The following is a 16,089-nucleotide window of genomic DNA, read 5'->3' as shown; positions in this document are numbered from 1 at the left end:
TCACTGCCATTTTGTGAACAATGTAGCCTAGCCTTGCGTGTATGTTTCACACTAAAGTAGGCTGTCATCATTGCCTTATATTACGATTATCATATGCTCCCCAATGCAATGAAAAGTCTTTACTTTTCGTACTACAGTAGCTATACACTATACATATTATTCTTGAATGAAAATGAATGAAAATCCAGAATTGGACAGCTGGTCTCTGATCCGACAAAAAAGAGTAATTTAATTTTCACATTATCATATTTGAGTGTGCTACACAGGTGTTACATCATTCGGCTTTTCAAAAGTGCTTTGTCTTTCAGGCTACTCCAATACGGTAGATGGCAGTAACGCATGCAAACAAATATACCCACGTTTAGCCACGAATAAGAACACCTCACCAAACGCCGTTTTAATAAAGGTCGCCACCTAGCGCAGCACACTGCCCAAAGCGGTTGTACCATATATGTCTCGACGGGTTGGACACAATGTATGAGCTAACGTCTTTACCGGTGGGAACATTTCTATTGTAAATTCTCTTAAGCTGTTCAGCCTAAAACGTTAGCGTTAATTTCACATAATCTTTATAGGTTCAAAAAACTAATCGAAAACTGTTGAATCCTAGAAAACAGAAACATGAACAGTTTCATCAAATTATTATTATGCTTTATTGTATTAACAATCAGGGCAAACCGGGGCAGTAAATCATTCAGTCATCATTCATAAACGTCATTGTCTCTTATCTCCCAAGCTGTCGATGTAGAGTTTTCCATTTAAAATAACTGGAACTGCGGCAATCGTTGAAGCAACACCAGCAAATGAAAAGAGACACATCTGGTCAAAGGTCAAAGAGGAGCTTGTGCACACATTTACATGCATATTTCAAATATGGAATTACTGTATGAGCAGGAGTACACAGTATTTGTGTGTGTGTAAGGACCACTGTTTTCATTTTTGTTTCTTTTCAACAAGATAAGACTTGTTGAAGTCCTCCCTTCTGGTTCCATGATTGAAAGGCCGTTATTTAATCAGTACAGATACCTTTCATTATAGCAAAATCATCAGGAGCTAGTAAACCAGTACACAAGCACTAATGCCCTTTAGGAACATACAAAAGTTATTATCGGATGTAATTTTTTTCTGCAATATATACTCATCCTATTTTTCTATGTTGAAAAGGATAGACTGTTTTCTCTGGTGACTAAATGAAACACACCGAGTAACTATGCAACACAGATATATGTTCTTAAAATTTTGTAGATGCCGTTTGAGTCATCAGTCACGGAGCTCACTGAGGTCCCAGATGAATGTCAGGGGGAAGTTCTTCATCCTCGACTGGAAGACTTTGTCGAAGCGTTCACTCTGGGCCACCGTAAGGGCGTTCTTCCAGTCCCCAACTGTACCTGAATCACAACAACACAAACAGTACTGTGCAAAAGTCTTAGGCACCTGTATAACATTCTGTACAGATATGATTCTTTCAAAAATAATTCAATGAAAGGTCCTAAATAAACGTGCTATACATTTTACACTACATTTTAGTAATTTGGCAGAATAGTTAAAAACTTAATCAAATCAATATTTTTTGTGACCACCCTTCGTTAAAACTGCATAACTTCTCTCAGATAGCCAACGCTATCCTGCAGTTCTATAAGACAATCAGCAGGGAGGTTGTTGGAGAACTTGCCACAGTTCTTCAGCAGACTTTGGTTGGCTCCTTGCTTCTGATCTCAGACAGCCTTGATCAAGTTTTTATGTAAAAACTAGTTAATTGCTTACAGTAATATGTTACTTTTTAAAATGAAATAGACATAAACATAAAACACATAAAATTAAATATTTTGGTAAATGAATATTTGGAAATCTCAAATGTGTTCTTTTATACTAACACACACACAAAAATAAACATGTATATAACAAAGTCTAGGGTGCCAAATACTTCTGCACAGTACACAATTAATCAACAATTAATCATCAGAGATATTCATATTGTTTTTGTCAGTATGGATTCGTTTGGTAGTATTAGGGCATCTGATATGAGTATCTAGTGCTTAAAGTGATCATAAGCAAAACCTCTCCCAATACCTTTGTACTCACTATTTGGTATGATCATAAGGATGGTATGAACACACAGTTCATATTGATTGAATTTGAATACTTATGAAGCAAAGGTTTTTTGAATGCATGACCTTGAAGAAGCTATTGAAGTGATTTCATTCTGATCAGCAGAGGCTTCTTCTTTGCTTTCATCTTTTCCTTACCTTTGCGCAGAAAGTTTCCCTTTCCTTTTACTTTGGTATCTGGCAAGTCATCATAGTTTGCCAGAGGATCGACCTTCATGTTCTCGAAGGAGACTCGCTCCACTATGTCGTCGATTGTGGCATCAGAAGCATTTTTGCCCACAAACTCACTGATCTTCACAACAACAGATCTCAGATCCTGATAGGAAAACAAAATAAAGAGGTAAAACATTTGACCCAAACCCATTTGACCCATTTGAACAAAACACAGCACTTGGAGGCTGCATGTATGATACATGTATATGCATGGAGAGAGACTCCCATGGCATTAAAAGTGGAATTACTGCAAATACAGCAAACGGAAATCTAAATATCACAATGTTGTTGCACAAATACTGTCTAGTATATACATTTTATGATGGAAAGGACAGCCTCAAACATCACACAACAATGAACCTAAATGAAGCACTCATTGTGAGATGATTTGCAAGTGTCAATCACATTATTGAAAATGGCAATCAAGCTATGAAAGAAAATAACATCATTGTCCCCGAGGACTAAAACGACAAGCCAGAAGGTATTTGTGAATATTTCAGTCCATTGTTTGTAAAAAAAAATATATCCACCACTCGGGTATTAGACCCTTTGTTTCATTGTTGGTGCTCATTTAATTGAGGCACTGTTCAATTTTGTTTGCACAATTTGTTGGAACTTGTGGAAGTTTAATCTTTTAATTTGTGTACAAATAAATTAAAGTTGTGTACGTGAACATCCCGCACCCCAAATCACCTTTATCATTTCTTCATAGCTTAGAAAGAGGATGTTGTACTTGTCTCTGTTGTTGTGCCATCCCTTGATGTGGTCAAACCAGCAACCACCAAGCACTGGAAAGATCAGTTAAAACAATACATCATTCAGGGTTCAGGGGGCTGAACCAGAAAATTAAAATATGGATATCAGGATGGTTAATATTATCGATTGAGAAGACCGGTGAAAGAGATAAAATATCGTTTTAATATTCATCGCTGTCAGGACCCTGGCACACACTTACTCCAACCAGAAAAAAACTTATCCATAGTTTCATCCAAGTCTTTGTGTTTCTCCATTTTGATCATGAAATTTGTGAAATGAAAGTAAGAAACAAGGGCATCTTTGGGGTTCCTGGAGATGTAGATGACCTAAACGAAATTGACAGAGCAGACTTAGTGACACAAATAAGAATAAAGCTCTGGATCGAATTCATCTTAATTTAGAGCTTTGTGATTAAATACCTATGCTGCCACACACAGCCCTTAAGGGGGGATAGGTATGGGAGGGGGGCCCAGACTGACCCTCCAGTGGTCCATTAACATGTGGAATATTTGATCAAAATGTATAAATCATTTATTTTCCATGTAAATAGCTCCAGTGTTTATTCTGGTAAATCTATAGGTAGCCTACAGTACTATAAAGCATGTTGTCTCCAGCTACTTTACCACACAACACATAAATATGGAGTACAAATAATAATGAGTTATTTAGCTGACTGTTTTATCCAAAGGGACTCACAGACTAAGCAGGGGCCAATCCCCCCTGGAGCAATGTGGGGTTAAGCTACACTGGGGCTTGAACCACCAACCCTCTGAGGTCCCAGTCATGTACCTTAACCATGAGGCAACATTCTGCCCCTATTGGCTACAGGCTGCCCCTATAGGCTGCAACGTGTGATGTCCATGGGACACCTTACTTTAGCCGTCTTCTTGTGCAGGCCTGGGGGGGCCAGGTGCTCTTGCAGGTGGGAGCTGAAGAGCCTGGGTGATGGGCGTTTGGCGTAGTCATAGCCTTTCTCCTTTAACTCCACCCAGGGCATGCGTATATATGAGGGCCTGTCCTGAACGCCTGGGATGTCCTCGTCATATAGCAAGGTGACAATGCGCTGGCCCCATACCGTCCCTGAGGGCGAGAGGGAGAGGATAGAGAGAGTGGGATAGGCAGAAAGGGGGAGAGAGAGAGGGTGAGGATAGAGAGAGTGGGAGAGAAAGAGAAGGAGGGGAAAAATAGTGAGTACCCAGTCACTAGGTTCTGCATATTCTGTACTTTTCCTGTTTGCTGGCTTTTGTAACTGGACTGTCTGACCTGTGCAATAAAGGTTAATGAGAGTGTGGTTCTAAAAACTCCATGTTGTGGAGTTCATTTTGAGCCCTATCAAACATGATGCAACCTTTGTCAAATATTTATCTATGCCTTCAATTGAATTTGAGCGTGGATTATCATTCAGACGAATAACAGGACATTTCCTGCATTACAAACGGATACTCATGGTGGTACCTGTGTTTAGGTAAGGTCGACTGCCTTGACTCCAAATGATTTGAGAAACCCCTTGTTCATGTTCCATTTGAATGTGTTATTTTGAACAAAAGAAAGTTTGGTTTTAGGAAAAAAAGTTTTTTGCATTTTTTATGATCTATATGGGTCAATTTTGTCACTAGTGATGTCACTATGGTTAATAATGTAAAGTGACAAAAACAACAAGCAATTTCTAGGAAAGTGTGCTTTTTGCCGAGTTAAAACATGGGTCAAATTTGACCCACCAACACAAAAGGTGCCTGCAACCTTCTAACACAATAGGAAGGTTACTACAAGGACAAGATAAGAACTAGTACATAGATACTAGATACCTCTCCACCGTACTTCACTGCTGGGGTGGTGTTTTCATGTAGGCGCCCTTTCGTTGCCATTTTTACACTATATGTAGTGCTCCGTGTTCCTCCCAAACAATTCCCCCTTGTTTCATTAGTCCACAAAACATTTTCCCAGTAGCGTTGTGGAGTGTCAAGGTGCTCTTTGGTAAAGTTCAGGTGTGCAGCAATGTTTTTTTTTGGAGAGCAGCGACTTCTTCTGTGGTGTCCTGCCATGGACACCATGCCTGTTCAATGTTTTGTGTATGGTAGACTCATGAATAGAGATGTTAAGTTAATCTAGGTTTTCTTTTTTTTTTACCCTATTAGGCATTCTGCGTTGTGCTATTGGAGTCATCTTGGCTAGACGTCCACTTCTAGGGAGAGTAGCCAGAGGACTAAATAGACCATTCTCCATTTATAGACAATTTGTCTAACTGTGGACTGATAAATATCTATAAATGCTTTGAGATTACTTTGTAACCCTTTCCAGCTTTTTGCAAATCAAGAATTCTTGACCGTAGGTCTTCCCAGATCTCTTTTTGTGAAGCATGGTTCACATTAGCAGATGCTTCTTGTGAAAAGCAAACTCAAAATGTTTGAGTGTTTTTTTTTTATAAGCCGGTAACAAGTACCTCTAACCCACACCTCCAATCTTGTTTCATTAATTGGACTCCAGGTTTGCTAATTCCTGACTCCAATGAGCTTTTGTTGAAGTCATTAGCCTAGGGGTTCATGTACAATGTGAATGATGTATCCAAGATGGACAAGAACAATACAAAAATGTTTTGTGTTATAAGATCCGCCCATATTTTAAGACACATTTAAACATATGTTGGTAATTCCAAAGGGTGCACTTAGTTTTTCTTGCCACTGTAATCTACACATGAAAAAAAATGTAGCGGTTACAACCTCAGTGCAGCCATTTAAGTTCAAAATGAATCAAAAGACCGTCTCACCGGATTTCGGAAAAGTGATGAGGAAAATATCACTGTCTCTGATCTCAAAGTGCTCTAAGCTGTCGATGTATTCCGGAGAGATATCTAGACGGTTATCAACAGGGTAGACGCTTCTCTTGTATGCGAACAAGGACTTGCTCAGAAGCTTATATTCCTGCTGAGCCATCAGTCTGAAATGAGGTTCAATTGCAAGGGGGGGAAAGGAAACATTGTGAATCTTACAAAGAAAGAAAACAGCTACACACAGACACATACACACATGCATGAACACACTCATGCAAACACACACACACATTTTAAAAAACGTCCAGCCATTCAAGCCCAAAGTGAAATTAGATTAATAAAAATCTCACCAGATTTTGGGAAAGTGACGATGAAGGCTTCAATATCTCTGATCTCAAAAGTGCTTTGATCTGTTGATATTTTCTAGTGATCTCTGAACTACGAAGACAATGAACTCTTGGCAAATATAGAGGCAACCTGTTTTTCACCCAATGAATATCCCACTGGCAAGCTTGATTCTCCTCCCTGTCACATATCAAAGTCCATTTCCGCATGCCTCTGTACTCAGGCTTACCAGCAGCAATCCAGCATGAAGAAAGAGTTATTTTGTATACATTTTATCATTGGCACATTTTAGGCAACAGCGAGTACATGTACAATTACTAGGTGTTTTCAGACATTGTAGAATGATCTACAACTAAGGAACTATTAAAGTAAGACAATTATGTATAGTACTGTGCAAACAAATGTTTGCACAGTAAAAAAATACTGTAAAGTAAGAATGCTTTCAAAAATAGAAATGTTAATAGTTTATTTTTATCAATTAACAAAATGCAAAGTGTGTGAACAGAAGAAAAATCAAAATCAAATCAATATTTGGTGTGACCACCCTTTGCCTTCAAACCAGCATCAATGTTTCTAGGTACACTTGCACAAAGTCAGGGATTTTGTAGGCATGTAGTCAGGTGTGTGATTAACCAATTATACCAAACAGGAGCTAATGATCATCAATTTGATATGTACGTTGAAACACAATAATTAACTGAAACAGAAACAGCTGTGTAAGAGGGTTAAAACTGGGTGAGGAACAGCCAAAGGTGAGGTAGCTGAAGACAGTTTAATGTCTGAAGTCATACACCATGGCACGACTGAGCACAGCAACAAGACACAAGGCAGTTATACTGCCTCAGCAAGGTCTCTCCCAGGCAGAAATTTCAAGGCAGACAGGGGTTTACAGATGTGCTGTCCAAGCTCTGTTGAAGAAGCACAATGAAATGGGCAACGTTGAGGACTGTAGATGGAGGGGTCAGGCAAGGATGAACGACACATCACGCTTACTTCCTTTCGCAATCGGAAGATGTCCAGCAGTGGCAGCAGCTCAGAATTGGGACCCATGTACACCCATCTACTGTGCGGAGAAGTCTGGTCAGAAGTGGTCTTCATGGAAGAATTGCAGCCAGAAAGCCATACCTCCGACGTGGAAACAAGGACAAGCGACTCAACTATGCATGAAAACACAGGAACTGAGGTGCAGAAAAATGGCAGCAGGTTCTCTGGACTGCTGAGTCAAAATAAATATTTGGCTGTAGCAGAAAGCAGTTTGTTTGCCGAAGGGCTGGAGAGCAACAGTGAAGCAAGTTTGTGGCTGCATTTCTTCAATGCTGAGAAGTACAGGCAGATACTTATCCATCATGCAATACCATCAGGGAGGCATCTGATTGGCCCCAAATTTATTCTGCAGCAGGACAACGACCCCAAACATACAGCCAATGCCATTAAGAACTATCTTCAGCGTAAAGAAGTCCTGGAAGTGATGGTATGGCCCCCACAGAGCCCTGATCTCAACATCATCGAGTCTGTCTGGGATTACATGAAGAGACAGAAGCATTTGAGGCTTCCTAAATCCACAGAACAAGACTGTGGCTAGTTCTCCAAGATGTTTGGAACAACCTACCTGCCAGGTACCTTCAAAAACTGTATACCTAGACAAATTGATGCTGTTTTGAAGGCAAAGGGTGGTCACACCAAATATTGATTTGATTTAGATTTTTCTTCTGTTCATTCATTTATTCTGTTCATGCTTTTTTTAAATTATTATTTTAAATAATTTTCTTCACACTTGCCTAAAACTTTTGCACAGTACTTTATGTGGTGGATATACTAGTCCAGAGGGTTGGCATTGAATGTTTTGAATAACTCATCAGGATAAAATTGAGAAAACAAAAATAAGTGTTTTAATTAGCTACGTCAAACGTGCAACTATTTCCCAGTGGCTCGCAGTTCGATGCAGATACGCATTCTCCACATGTTTTAAAGTAAGGTGCGAGCTCTACGTTACAGTACCTACTGGACCGCATCGTTCGCTGCCATGGTTGAACGCATCTGAGCAGTAACTTAAAAAAAACTGCATTTCAGTCCTGCAGATGGCGGTGGGTACCAACTTATCCGTCCGTTGTTCATTCCAGCAGCGAGTGGAATCGTCGGGGGGGGGGGAGAGAAGAGAGAGAGAGAGAGAGATGGAGAGAGAGAGAGAGAGAGAGAGAGAGAGAGAGAGAGAGAGAGAGAGAGAGAGAGAGAGAGAGAGAGAGAGGAGACTGCGTTACCCCACCGTGGGCTACGCTACGCTTACCAGTCGCTGCAGTCGCTGCTCCCTCCCTCAGCCGTCCGCACCGTCGCAGCCGATGCTCTCCTCACCTCAATGCACTGGCGAAGCGCGCTCTCAGGAGCCTGTGCACGAGGCGGGAGGTATGCGCGTCAGCTGCCGGCGAGTCAGTGAGGGTCTCTCTACTACCGGCTGCGCACAGACCCGGTAGGGTAGGGAAATGAAATAGAAGTCACCAACTTGCAAGGGCAATTTATATGTTTCCCCTTTGGAAGGACCGGAAGTCTTTATTTTGCCTTTCTTTTCGTATAAGCTGTTGCACTGGATCTTTTTTTCCATTTCTAAAAAACGGGAGCAAAAAAATGGATTTCGACGAGAAATTAACTATACAATACTGTTAAATTGCACAATTGTATTGCTGCACAACGACTTGGGCAAGAGCGGATGCTGAGGTTTGGTGCCTTGATTTAAAACATTTTATGTTAGTACTTTCGCTGGAATTGGAATTATACGCATGGAGAAGCCCACGCAGCCACAGTCTCTGGTTCAGCTGACAATGTCCAAGAGCGCCGAAAGTCCAGCGGAGGACATCTCCAAGCTGTCGGACGAAGATCTGCTGAAGTGGAGCAAGGAGGACCTAGTGCGGAGACTCCGAATGGCGGAAGCCGGCAAGATGAGTATAATTTTGGAACACGGGAATTTGATCCGTGAGGTGAACCGCAGCCTCCAACTGCACCTGAACGAGATCAGAGGACTAAAGGTAAGGCGCCACCCGAACACTTCTGCAAGGTAATGGGGTGTGGACACAATATGGTATCCACGGCAACTTCAGTCGGCTTTTTTTGGGCGTGTAACTGTTACGCGTGCAATGCCACCGCAACCTTGCGCTTTGCCACCCGTTATTTCAAAGTTTTATCAGAGAGACCTATTAATCCGAGTCAATGTAATGCTGACGTCATCTGAAAGTGTGTGCATGCGCGTGTCGTGAACAATGTTTAGCATTTTATGAATTATGCAAAATTTTGCATGCATTACATATGAGCCAACTTGTAAAGGGAAACTAAATGAATAATAAATAGTGTCAAGGACAATAATAAAGCACGTACACTGTGTCAAATCATGGCAGTAACAGCATGACTTCATCCAGGAACTGCTACTACCTACCAGCTCCTACAGGGAAAAAACCAATAGGTTTACCTGGTAGCATAAGTCAACCGTTTTTAGGCAACTGATATTCTAACCAGCAGGTTGTTGGTCCAGTTCACAGGAAGGTTGTTGCACACTATTTAACCTACATTTGGTTACCTCAGTATATCTCAAGCTGTGTACATGTGAAACGTACAATGTTTGCCATGTCACTCTGTCTGCCACACGGTTAAATATTCTGGGCTAAATCATAAATCAAGTCAGGGTAGATTTGACAACAATATAGTACATTTGGTTCTACTTTCTTGCATATAAACACAGTTAGAGTTAAATTAGAGTTAAATTAACAAACAAAAATTGACAACCGTAGCCATGTTATGATAAAAAATACAATATATAATGCTGAAGATATGATAGGTCTATAGAACACGATTACATGTCCCCAGCCTCGCCCACAAAGTCAGAGTTTGCAGCTTACCGTGTTGCCCGCTGAAGCACAGAACCGTTGACCTCACGATGACTTAGCAATACATCCTGCATCGTTTTAAAGCCATCAAGGCCGCCGAGAGACAGATTTGCACGCCGACGCCGCCGTCCTTGCCAGGTTTTCTCTGACAATAATCGCACGCTAAGTGACAAACAGAGAGCACATGAAAACACTGGCTGTTCCTCCCAGACGTCGCTCCTCCGCGGAGGTTATTTGAGGACCCCGGGTTTTTCGACGTGGTTCATTACAGACGGGGTAAAATGAAGCGTTTTGGATCTTTGACACGTTTAGAAGGGCGCAGCCGATGCGGTTTGCCTAATTAGACAGCCGAAGACATGATGTCCAGGGGCCGGCTCAGTGCAAGTTGAACAGAGAGCAAACTGAAGTTTCCGGCTCATGGAGGCACGAGGCAGTGGATGTCATAGCAAAGCGCCAAGATGTTATGTGCTGCGTGTCTCCCTCACATGCACACATACATGTGCACCGCCATACACATGCACACACGCACACATACACGCGGACGCACACATGAACTCATACACATCCACCCACACTCCCACACACACACGCACACACACATGAACTCACACACCTACACACATGCACATACACACACCCGCACGCATGCACACACACACACACACCCACACACACACATACACACACACCCCCACGCTCGCAGACCTCAATCAGTACTAGTCGTAGTTGTTGCAGATGGTAACTAACCGCCACTTACCATTCAGTTTACACAAATTATCAACACAGAATGTTTTAGATCTTATTACTCCAGTGTGCTTTCTGCACTTAGACACTCAGCATTTACAGATGGGTCAGTCTGGGTCTTAACGTTGCGTCTGTCACAAACGAAAGGTGTTCCGGTAAACTGTCCCAGCGCCTAGCGCACGCCGTTAGCGTCTGCTCACGGCTCTCCCCGTTTCCTCCCTTCGCCCCCCCCCCCCCCCCCCCTCGCGCAGGACGTGAACCAGAAGCTGCAGGAGGACAACCAGGAGCTGCGCGACCTCTGCTGTTTCCTGGACGACGACCGGCAGAAGGGCAAGCGCGTGTCGCGCGAGTGGCAGCGGCTGGGCCGCTACAGCGCCAGCATCATGCGCAAGGAGGTGACGCTCTACCTGCAGCGGCTGAAGGAGCTGGAGCTCCGGCAGGAGGAGGTGCTGAGGGAGAACCTGGAGCTGAAGGAGCTGTGTCTGATGCTGGACGAGGACCGGGGCCCCGGCGGCGCCGGGGGAGGCGTGGCGGGCGTGCCGGCGGGCTGTCGAAACTCCATCGATAGTCAGAGCAGCCTGCTGGTCCCGGGGACGGGGCTCCTGCGGGACGTGGGGGACGGGAGCAGCACCTCCAGCGCGGGGAGCACGGACAGTCCGGACCACCAGCACCACAAGCAGCAGCTGCCCGACCACCACCTGCAGAGGCCCCGAGCCGGGAGCCACGGGGTGGGGGGCGAGGGGCCCAGCCCTGAACACCACCCGGGCCGGCTGAGGAGCACCAGCCTGGACTACCCCTTCACCATCCCGCCCCTGTCCCGGCCCCGCTGCGGCTCCGTCTCCACCCCCGACCACCGGTCCCTGCGGGGCCACAGCCCCGAGAAGCTGGGCAAGGCCGTGGGGCGGAGGAGCCCCGAAAAGCTGCTGCTGGGGCCCGGGCCGGGGAGCCCCGACCACTACCCCAAACACAGGGGCAGCGTGGGGAGCGCGTGCGGGAGCCCGGAGCCCCGCTCCCTCCCCGGGACGCCGGACCACCTGCAGAAGGGCCGCATGGGGCTGGGGAGCCCCGAGCCGCACAGGCACCAGTACGGCCCGGGAGGGGAGCACGTGAAGTTCGGCAGCCCCGGCAGGGAGGCGGGGCAGCGCAGGCCCGGGGGGGAGGAGCTGACGCATCACCGGAGCCTCTATAACGGCATGAACGGTGGGTGCGGCCATTTTACTCGCTGTGGGGTCAGCTGGCTGGGCTGCCATTCTGTGCTTCCTGAGTTAGGCGTGTCGTCCCCTCTGGGAACCGCGAGGTTGTTGGTCAGAGGTCTGTGCTGGTGGCTCAACTTACACACACCGCACGCACATACGCGCAGGCACACGTACGCACACATATACACACACACATAGACACACACATACACGCACGCACACAGAGACGCAAACACACATGCACACACACGCATGCACACACACACACATACACGCATGAACACACAGGGACGCACACACACACGCACACACACACATACACACTCACACATGGACACACGCACAGCTCTCTCCTGCCATTTGCTTTTCCCCCTAAACCTTTTAGCTTCAAAAGCATGTAAAACACAACGGTGAGAAATATCGGGGCACATACAGAGCCAGTGTCACTTAAAGGTGACACAATGTAAAGACAAGAGATCGACGTGCCCGTGCCTTTAAGATCCAGTATTGAGAATTAACAGCAAGAGGGGGAGGAAGGCTCATTTCACAGACTTTATTGCTTTTAAATGTTTCACCGTGTATTTGATTTTGTAGCCCAGTTCACCGTGTTATTGGAGGCTTGAAAGAGGACTGGGAACAAGATTTGGGAGTTCTCATTTCCGGCTGGACCCTCTCCTGTACATTAGACCCGTAGGCCGCACTGAAGGCTTTCTCTGCGCCCAGCGATTGAATTAGTGTGCAGGCCCATTTCAGCTGCCCGCTAAGGGCTCTGTCATACAGGTCTTGTGGATGTGAACGATGCAGGGGGAAAATGAAAATATCAAAGTATCAGCCGGGCTTGTGTTTTGCTCCCCTAAGCTGATAGGTAATGATTTTCCGGAGAAGAAATGCTGAGTGGTAGAGTTGACCGGAGCCACAGGACAGGTTCCAGGAGGTGAACTGCTGGAGGACTCGCCTTCTGTTGCAAAGAGGCGGTGGTTCATTTACAGCTAATTTCCCCCAAAACCGGTCGACTTTGGGAGTTTTAAAAGTTTCTTTCATGAGGCCATATTTCATTTGTGAAGCGAAGCCTTGGGAGACTGTTTGAAAAGAAATAGTCGTGAGTTTGATTAATATCTAACTTTATCTGCCTTTGCATCATAGCGACGGTAATTATGATACAGGAATAAAAGGTCCTAAGTGTAATAACAGTAGGGGCTGAGGGTTTTCCATGCAGCAGGTGTAATGTATAGCTATCGCACTGAGGTAATTAAACTGTTACAACACTGAAATGTAAAGTGGTACAGATACTTTAAAATGTGGCCTGCAACACCAAACAGCACCCGCATGTGTAAGTGTGTAGGACAAAGGCTACTAGTGTGGTTTTAAGCGTTAGCCAACATATTCAAACTTTTCACAAACGTTAGCTTACATTTTGAAAAGGAAAAATGCTGAGAGAACAAAAGTTGTCAGTTATTTGGCTGTTATAATACACTTAAATCAGTGTAATATCTGACCTTACCTTAAAATAAATAATAATCGCACACAAATCACAGCTAGCTGGCATTGTGGCCTTTCTGGTATTCATTCCGTTCTATGACACAAAGGGGATACGTCCAATAGGAGCTGTGGGTACCCAGCACAACTCCGCCCCTTTTGAAGATTTGAATGTATAAAGCTGCTAATCAGAATTGATGACAGTTGCCGGGTCAGTCCCAAAGAGGCACACATCTGTTGACCTGCTGTGTTTTATTTCCAGTGTTTTCTGTGAGCTCTGTACCACAGATATACGGTTATTTTCTTTGCTTTGTACATTTTATAGTTCACAACTGAGTAAGGGTCTGTGTTCTGGGTGTGAAAAATGTTCAAGTTCATATTGTTTAGTGGAAGAGACGCTTCTCTTATAGCTCGCTGTGCCTTTTATCTTGAAAAGGCTGTTTGGCAGGAGATGGATATGTGGAGAAATGTCCTGACAGGTAGCCTACACTGAACAGTGAATACACCAACTCCAGCGACAGCTGGTGCTCTTTTTGTGTGTGTGCATGTCCTGTACCCACCAGCTAGAGACTGAAATACCTCACCAGGGAAATTTGTAATTGTTTGCTGATGAATGCTGGTTTCTGCCCGCTTGATTATCCTGTAAGAGGTTTCGATAGAATTATTGGATTATTTTTTTCCCTGTTGTTGTTGGGTAAGGTGCGCACCCGTTCAGAATGACATTGAACCCTTGCAGAAAACAGATTTCTGGCTTTTCCAACATGTGGCCGTGTCCCCACAACAGCACCGTGTCACAGAATAAGTGCCCTTTATTTAATGGAGAGTTTAAGCCAGTATGAGCCTCAGCTATTCCAGCTTAACACGTTCATTCTCCGCTTCTGCCCTTGAGGCCTAAATCAGGGCTGGCGCTGTGATGTCGGTGTTGTACACAAATATCGGTGGCTTTAAAGCGCCATGACTGACGGGGGCTTTTTCAATTTTATTTCAGTTTAAGAGCGCTTAGTCTGGCCTGATGGACTTCTTGAGCACGGGCGAGTCTGTCCCCCAAGCCCTATAACCGGGGCGTAAAAGTGTGCCTTTAAAATCCCGACTTTATTAGCGTCCTTCCTGGTTGATTAGAGTGTCGAACGGAGGGCATTTCGAAAGGGCCTCTAGGTCGGTTATTTGACCGAGGGAAGCTAAGAGAAAGTTGTTGGCTGTACTCGACAGGGGGAGAGTCTAAATCCGCCTCAGAAGCTCCCATTTGCTTCGCGGTGATTAGATTTCAGGCTGCTTGTTGACTGTCAGGAAGAACGCGGCTGTTAGATATCTTCAATTACAATTACAAAGAAGGACCAAATGGACCCGCTATCTGATCATGTGTTCTGTGACTCTAAAAAGGAGGATCATTAACCCAGCTACCAGCTGTTTTTTTTTTTCCAAAACATAGCTTCAGCTGGTCGAACCATGTTGAGTATGGAGCTGTTCTGAACTAGTCAACCAGCTACCGGCTGTTTCAAAACATAGCTTTGAGCTGGTCAAACCATGTTGAGTGTGGAGCTGGTCTGAACTAGTCAACCAGCTACCGGCTGTTTCAAAACATAGCTTTGAGCTGTTTGTTTTTCAGCAGGGAAAGGAATCGGTGAAGCAAACCCCTTCTCGGTTTTGTGATCTCCGTCGATGTTACCCTCCGTTGGTGTTAGTGAAAAAAAGGGAAACGAACCCGGGGTACTCGTGCGTGTTGTGAGCATCGACGTAAGCCGACGTAAGACTTTACATCTTCACTGGTCCGGAGGAAAAAAAACCCCTTTTAGTGTAATCGTGTTTGCGGCTTTGGTAATCACATGTTTGGCATATTGGCTTAAGCCCTGCCGACAACCCGGGGAGAAAAAAAAAAGGAAAAAAAAGAAAAAGGGGATGGAGAAGAGCATCATGGGAAGGGCGCTGCTATTTTGCTGAGGCACGACAGCTTCGCTAACCTCCGCGGGAGTGTTCTGCGGTGAGGTAGTGGCGTCCTCGGACACCTCCGGCGCGTAGGCATTATAACGCTCTCAGGTGAAAATTGCTCAGCAGAAGCGCACGTGCGGGCGTTCGGGCGCAAGGGGGCTCGGCGGAACGTTCCGGACAGAATTCCCCCCCCCGCCCCCCCCCCCTCGCTGTGCCTCCTCAGCCCCCGCGGCCAGACGGCATTACATCGCGGGCTCCTCCACGCTGGGGTGACCTTGAAAGAATGCTCCCCTTCGATTTGCGGCCTAAAAATAGCATTGAGGCCAATAGCTCGCCTATTTGCATATTTTAAGAGGGCCCCCGCTCTCTCTCCCTCTATCTCTCTCTCTCCCTCTCCCTCTCCCTTTCACTCTTGTCACTGTGACGAAAATGCCATCAATCAGTCAATTGCCCCCTGCCAATCAGAGAGGGAGAAAGGCTCTGTTAAGGAATGAAAAGGCATTTTCTTCCCGGAATGGGCTGGAACGAAGGCCAGAGGCCTTTCAGGTTCCTTGGTTTCATGTTTTCTTCTTTTTCTTTTTTTTATCTTCTTCTTCTATCTCCTCAGCTGATGTGACAGGGCCTCGTTTTGGGCTGCGGTTAATTGATCCGGAAATCAAGCCCATTTCGGAATAAGCTGCCGTTCCATT

General features: G+C 45.0%; 2 protein-coding genes across 2 annotated transcripts in view; one reads left to right on the top strand and one right to left on the bottom strand.

Annotated features, from left to right (window-relative positions):
* Nucleotides 1–655: 655 nt before the first annotated feature.
* LOC133122418 (amine sulfotransferase-like) lies at nt 656–6,299 on the bottom strand. Its single transcript, XM_061232380.1, has 7 exons — nt 6,195–6,299; nt 5,842–6,011; nt 3,952–4,157; nt 3,277–3,403; nt 3,015–3,109; nt 2,247–2,424; nt 656–1,388 (listed from the first exon to the last, which is right to left on the bottom strand). Exons 2-7 carry the CDS (start codon nt 6,005–6,007, stop codon nt 1,261–1,263), a joined length of 900 nt encoding a protein of 299 aa, XP_061088364.1. The 5' UTR covers nt 6,008–6,011; nt 6,195–6,299; the 3' UTR covers nt 656–1,260.
* Nucleotides 6,300–8,483: 2,184 nt separating this feature from the next.
* The window catches only part of LOC133122548 (coiled-coil domain-containing protein 85A-like), a 31,022-nt gene continuing 23,416 nt past the window's right edge, over nt 8,484–16,089 (top strand). The window contains exons 1-2 of the mRNA XM_061232575.1: nt 8,484–9,206; nt 11,054–12,002. Of these exons, the coding sequence (XP_061088559.1) occupies nt 8,961–9,206; nt 11,054–12,002 (1,195 nt within the window). The 5' untranslated portion in view covers nt 8,484–8,960. The remainder of the gene's footprint in view (nt 9,207–11,053; nt 12,003–16,089) is intronic.

Source organism: Conger conger, chromosome 2, assembly GCF_963514075.1.
Source record: "Conger conger chromosome 2, fConCon1.1, whole genome shotgun sequence".
Lineage (NCBI taxonomy): Eukaryota > Metazoa > Chordata > Actinopteri > Anguilliformes > Congridae > Conger > Conger conger.
This window is presented reverse-complemented; position numbering and strand designations above follow the sequence as displayed.

Bases quoted from the DNA above. Each gene is read 5' to 3' on its own strand.
- LOC133122418 (XM_061232380.1), bottom strand. From the start codon at position 6,007: ATGGCTCAGCAGGAATATAAGCTTCTGAGCAAGTCCTTGTTCGCATAC. The intron at 4,158-5,841 runs GTGAGACGGTCT...TCTCGCCCTCAG, and splicing joins CATCACTTTTCCGAAATCCG to GGACGGTATGGGGCCAGCGC. The intron at 3,404-3,951 runs GTAAGGTGTCCC...AATTTCGTTTAG, and splicing joins TGCACAAGAAGACGGCTAAA to GTCATCTACATCTCCAGGAA.